Raw genomic sequence first — 6,183 nt, forward strand, 5'->3', positions numbered from 1 at the left:
ACCCACTGCGCCGGTTGGCACTCCCATAACAAATGACTTTGAGTTTCCGGGACAATGCTGCACCAAGGACAGAGTTGCGGTACACTTTGAATACGTTTAGCAAGAAAAACACGAGTTGGGAGAATCTGCCATACTAATTTCCAAAGAAAAATGGTGATTTTTGGAGGTACAATTATCTTCCAGATATAGAGCCAATCTTTGTCCACAGAGGTGTCATTAAATAAATCTGGATTTGATAATTTTTCCATGAGATGGCGAACACGCTTTGTGGACGCATCTCCTTCTTCCAGTATCCATTTCATTCTGTCTTCTCCCTCCCTTAGCCGGACTGGATCTATCAAATTGAATAGGCCAATGATCTCAGCCTGCTGCTCTGAATTGGGAGTGTTCACCCACAAAGCTGCTTCCGAGCCATTACTCTTCCAAAGAGAGAGAAAATCTTTAACTGACATGTGATGGGTTGTCGAGATGGCGTAAAGAGATGGAAATTTAACCTTAAATGCCCTGTCATTTATCCACCAATCTTCCCAGAACATAACCTTGTCACCGCTGAAGACTTGCCAACGAAATTTTGAGGAATTGAGAACTGAGGAAACAATCGGACTTGATTTAACACTTACAATGCCTTTAACAATTGGAGAGCACCGATTAACATTTACTAGATTCAGATCATAATTCCAGCCAGGGCCATAGCGATTAGACAATAACTTATTCCAGCCCCGGCCCCTCTGACTATAAGCTTTCCCCCACCATCTTGATAGCATGACCATGTTCCTGATTCTCATGGAGCCAATACCCAGGCCTCCCTTAGATTTAGGCAAGCAAATTTTATGCCAGGCTAGCAGATGAATTTTACGTTTAGAGTCCTGCTTATAACCCCACAAGAACCGTCTTCTTATCAGCTCCCCCTCCGTTAACTTCCGTTAAAATACTCCTTCCGTCTCAATTTACATGTCCCTTTTGCTTTTCGAGAAGTCGAATTGACTAATTTTTGACCAACTATTAGAAAATATTTATTTATTATTTTAGAAAATTGAAAGTTACATATTAAAATAGACTAAATTTACTTTTTTGATGATTTTTTTTAAAATTTTTGTTTAATTAATCTAACCCCAAATAAAAGTGATTTTACATATCGCCACTGTCGTATGATCCAACATGTGTGATCTTTTTTTTTACAAATACAAGTCTGAAAAGTAGAACTTATATATTTTTACAATAGTTCTGATTTATAAGCAAATCATAATTTCAAATTTTTATTTAATTGAAACATTTTAATTTATTATCTATAAATTAAATTCTTTCACATCATTTACAATATATTTACAAAGTTTATAAATAATTAAAAAGCTCTTTACAACAGTTCTGATTTATAAGCAAATCATAATTTCAAATTTTTATTTAATTGAAACATTTTAATTTATTATCTATAAATTAAATTCTTTCACATCATTTACAATATATTTACAAAGTTTATAAATAATTAATAAGCTAATATAATTAAATGGGACAGAGGGAGTATACATATTAACTTGCTTTTTTATAGTAAGCACTAATTTTTTGTATACCGTGTGTAATCTAGACACGATTAAGATGGTTTATAGCGTGACAAATGATTATAGCCGTCAATTCTTAATTTAAATCAAATTAATTAAGATCATTCGATTGAATTTTTATATTTAAGTCAAGTAAATGAAATTAGATTCTTTTAATACATAACTCATAATATTTTCTTTTACCGTAATTAGTCGATAATAATTAAATTTAGATCTTTATCTCCTTTTCCTTCACGAAAATTTCATCATAAAACTTATAAATACATATTGTTAGTTGACATATTACGGAGCGTATTATTTCTTCGTGGTCTATCCTAGTCAATGTCAGCCCCAATTCTTTTCTTTGTCTGCCCGCAAAGAAAGTCACGAAGGTGGGGTAGTCTGAAATAAACTCATTATTCATTTACTTCAATTTTGAAGAGTAGATTTTAAAACTTTGTGTCAAATTTAGATTTAAATTAAAGAATGCACATTCGTGCTATAATTATAAAAATGATTTAAGCTGGAAATAATAATTTTAATAAATTATTGAAAATATTTTTTTGAATAATTTAAGTTTTTAACTGGTACGATAAAATTAATAATACTTATTATTCAAGTAACAATGTTATTTCATTTTTGGTAACTCACAATATAGTAACTTTAGTTAAGGCAAGTCCTGACGCGTACGACAAAGACTCTAGGTGCTCTAACTGAATCGATTCAATTTCTCATGACGAAGACAATTCACATAAATAAATTTTTGGAAAAGCTTAATTTAATGAAATTGACTTTTTCGAAAATATAATTAATTTTTGGTGAGATATCTTTGTCACATTAATGAAAAATACTGTTCATACTGATATGCAGTCGACTGAAAAAACGAAAATTTATTAATTTTTTTCAAGGGAAAATTCATTAAATTTAAAATAAAGACCTATAACACAATGTGACGACAGAAGAACTATAAGTATTATCACGATCAATACGGCACAAAATAAAAATGCTATTTTGGTGTAAGCAATGGTGTGGTGATTAAAGTGTTTTAAAAATAAGTAGAAATCTTGAAACAAAAGTTAGCATTCATAGTTTTTTATAAGTAGTGCTATATAAATTATGTTATAATTCAGAAAAGTTTGATTTTCTTTTTTAGATTTGTCAATCATTTCAAAGCATCGGTATATAATAAACCAATAAATTTCCGGTGGCTAAAATCTTTTGTAGTACAACTTAGATATTTCTACACCTTCTGAGATGTTTTATGAGATTGGATTTTGAAAAGATTTTTTTAAAGAGAATAATCATTCAAAAATAAGGTGAACTTATATATTGACATAAAATAAAATAATCAACATATGTCATGAAGTTATATAATTTTTGCATTTGTAATAATCTGTATTATCATTTATAAGATTTTTTATGCATAATCTGATAAATAACATTACTATAAAATATTGTAAGATGGAGTTTGAAGCTTGTGCTACATATATTAGAAAAATCATCATTCCTTTTTCAAAATTTCATCGTCCCTTTCATATTTATTGCTCCCTACGTTTCAAATTATATGAGTACTTCCAAAAAATCACATAATTTAAGAAAAATGAATTTAAAAAAAAAGTTATTTTTTTTTAATTGAACATATATTTTAAAACAGAAAGAGTAAACAATGTAATAAAACAAAATATATTTTACATGAATCTCTTGACACAACTCAATGTGAGCTCAAATTTCATCACAAACTCATGCTCACAGAACATTCCAGAATTCCTGATACCTAGTTACATTTACCTCACAACTGTTTATCTAAATAGATCCCCTACCGTTGATCAACATCAAATCTAAGGGCTACAATAACAAGCCCACACTTTTGTGTTTCACTTACAACATGGCACACAGTGGAATAATCTAGTACATCAATCTCTCATACCCTTTTTAATCACCACCGTTAATCTTGCTGACAAAAATAGGCGTTACACATCCAATGGTCCAGATTAAATGTGTGAAACTACATTTGACACTACCTAGGTAATCGAGCTTCATTTCAGAGTCCATAGAAATAGAGATAATAACAATAGTACATACATTACATACATACACCTCTGAAGTTGTGTACTTCAAACTTATCTCACTAGCTTTATTATTTACATACACAAAAATTTTATATATAACTCTGCAATTTCTTTGGTTGTGCATTCAAGAAAATCATGGGGGAGGTATGTAAACTAATAAAAATCTGATCTTTATCATTTTTAACACAATTTTGTTCATGCTTTGGTAAAATTGAATCTTTATTGTGTTGGGTGGCTAAAAATCTCATCTTTTCTGTTGTTTGATTCAAGAACACAATGGGGATGGTATGTTAATTGATAAAAATTCAATTTTTATTGATTTTTTTCTTCTAAATTGGTTCCTTTTGGTAAAGATTCAACCTTTATGATGTTTCATTCACAGTTTGTTTGAATTTTTCCTTTGAATTTGGTGAAAATCCAATCTTTTTGATTTTTTCACTCAAGAAAGTGATGGGGTGGTGTGATAAGTGATTAAAAATCCAATCTTTATGTGTGTGATTGCTGTGTGTATTTTTTTTCATCTTGTTTGGGTTTTGATTTTGAAATTTGGGCTGGTTTTGCAGGAAGAAAAGAAGGGAGGAGGAGAGAAAGTAGAGGAAAAGAAAGAAGTGGAGGAGAAAAAACAGGAGGAAGTGAAGAAAGATGAAGCTAAAGAAGAGAAGAAAGTCGAGAAAGAAAAAGAAGCTGCTCCGGCACCAGCTCCACCACAAGTGATTGTTATGAGAGTTTTCATGCATTGTGAAGGTTGTGCCAAGAAAGTCAGGGCTTGTCTCAAAGGCTTTCCAGGTTTGGCTTCATTTTTACTCATATTTTTGTGTCTTTATGTGTTTTTTTGGTCTGTTTCAGGTTGAATTTATTTAATTAAGTGATTTGGTACAAATTAATGTGTGCAGTGATTTTTGAATTGAATGAATGAATTAATTGATTAAGTGATTAGAGACAAGATTACAGTGTGTTTGTTTGGTAATTTTGAGTGATTAGATACAAGATTAATGAATTTTTTATTTTGTGTTTTCTGAATTTTTTTATGTATGTAGGAGTTGAGCATGTTGAAACTGATTGCAAGAGTCATAAAGTTATTGTGAAGGGAGAAAAAGCAGATCCAGTCAAAGTAGTTGAAAGGGTTCAAAGGAAAAGTCACAGGCAGGTTGAGCTTCTTTCTCCTATTCCTAAACCTGCAGCACCGGCAGCGGAGGAGGAGACCAAGGTTGCTGAGGTTAAAGAAGCTGCTGCCAAGCCTGAGGAGGAGAAAAAAGAAGAGGTGTTTGTTTTTATTTTGTTAATCTTCTGGTTCAATTTGGGGAAGAATATTGATTAGTGTTTTTTTTAAAATAATTTTCTCATGTTCTGTAATTATTAATTCATGTATGAGGTTGTTGAGATCATGTCTTTGTTGCTGCAGCCTCAGGTAATTACAGTGGTGTTGAAAGTACACATGCATTGTGAGGCTTGTGCTCAAGAAATCAAGAAACGCATTCTGAGAATGAAAGGTAACATATATGATTTTATATCTATCTACTTTTGTCTCCTTGGATCCCATATAAATCCCAAAATGATTTTTAATGATTCGATATTCCTAATATGCACATTCTCTTATGAGAATAATGTGATCCCCTTCTTTAGATTCCCCTAAAATTGGCTTATTTTTCAATTCAAGTCAATAGGCTCATGTCCCTGCCATTTAAGTATATACCCTGCTCAACGACACTTAATTACAAGTGGTGAAAATTACACAGATAACATTTGTCAGATGGTGTATCGAATAATGGTGTGATGGGGGGACCATAACATGATCATCATCTCCATTTTATGTACTTAAATTTTATAGTTGGAAGTTGTTTAACACTGCTATCTCGTAATTTAGGAGTGGATGCTGCGGAACCAGATATAAAGAATTCACAAGTGGCAGTGAAAGGGATATTTGAGCCTTCAAAGTTGGTGGAATATGTGTACAAGAGGACCGGAAAACATGCAGTGATTGTGAAGCAAGATCCCGAGAAAAAAGAAGGTGAAGAGGATAAGAAAGAGGACAAAGGCGGAGATAAGGCAGCAGCGGGTGATGGTAAAGAGAAGAAGGAAGGTGGTGGCGAAGAAGCAGCAAAACCCGAGGCGGCTGCTGCTGCGGAACCAGAGGGTACACAAGTGTTGGATATGAAGAAGAACGAGTTCTACTACTACCACCCCCAGAACTACCAAGTCTATCCTCCTACATTCATCGCAGAACCATCATACGCCTCACACTCGTATCCGCCTGCACCTCAAATGTTTAGCGACGAGAACCCTAATGCATGCTCTGTAATGTAAATCTGAAGGAATGTGAGGGCCAAAATAGGAAGAAATGTGGGGACTGCACACATGGCTATCGCTGTTATTCTAGCTGCTCATATACCTTGTATGCTATGCATGTGGCCTTGTCTAGGGTATCTCTTCTCTTGGCATTACTCTGCTGAGAAAGGGAAGCTGTAGAATTTTTCAAGGTTCTGTACTTTTATTTTTGCTTACTGTAATCCTTGTTAAATATGCTATAAATAATCTAATTATGATTATAGTATAATCTAATGTAAACTATAGTTTCTGTA

General features: G+C 32.6%; 1 protein-coding gene across 1 annotated transcript; it reads left to right on the forward strand.

Annotated features, from left to right (window-relative positions):
- The first annotated feature begins 3,558 nt into the window (after positions 1–3,558).
- Positions 3,559–6,183, forward strand: LOC108193186 (heavy metal-associated isoprenylated plant protein 7). The gene is made up of 5 exons (XM_017359736.2): positions 3,559–3,748; positions 4,168–4,390; positions 4,642–4,865; positions 5,007–5,094; positions 5,469–6,183. The coding sequence occupies exons 1-5, from the start codon at positions 3,740–3,742 to the stop codon at positions 5,906–5,908; spliced, it is 984 nt and encodes a 327-aa protein (XP_017215225.1). The 5' UTR covers positions 3,559–3,739; the 3' UTR covers positions 5,909–6,183.

This window comes from Daucus carota, chromosome 7 (genome assembly GCF_001625215.2).
Source record: "Daucus carota subsp. sativus chromosome 7, DH1 v3.0, whole genome shotgun sequence".
Taxonomy (NCBI): domain Eukaryota; kingdom Viridiplantae; phylum Streptophyta; class Magnoliopsida; order Apiales; family Apiaceae; genus Daucus; species Daucus carota.

Coding starts and splice junctions, on each gene's coding strand:
- LOC108193186 (XM_017359736.2), top strand. Junction 4,391..4,641: donor TTGTCTCAAAGGCTTTCCAG/GTTTGGCTTCAT, acceptor TTATGTATGTAG/GAGTTGAGCATGTTGAAACT. Junction 5,095..5,468: donor ACGCATTCTGAGAATGAAAG/GTAACATATATG, acceptor CTCGTAATTTAG/GAGTGGATGCTGCGGAACCA.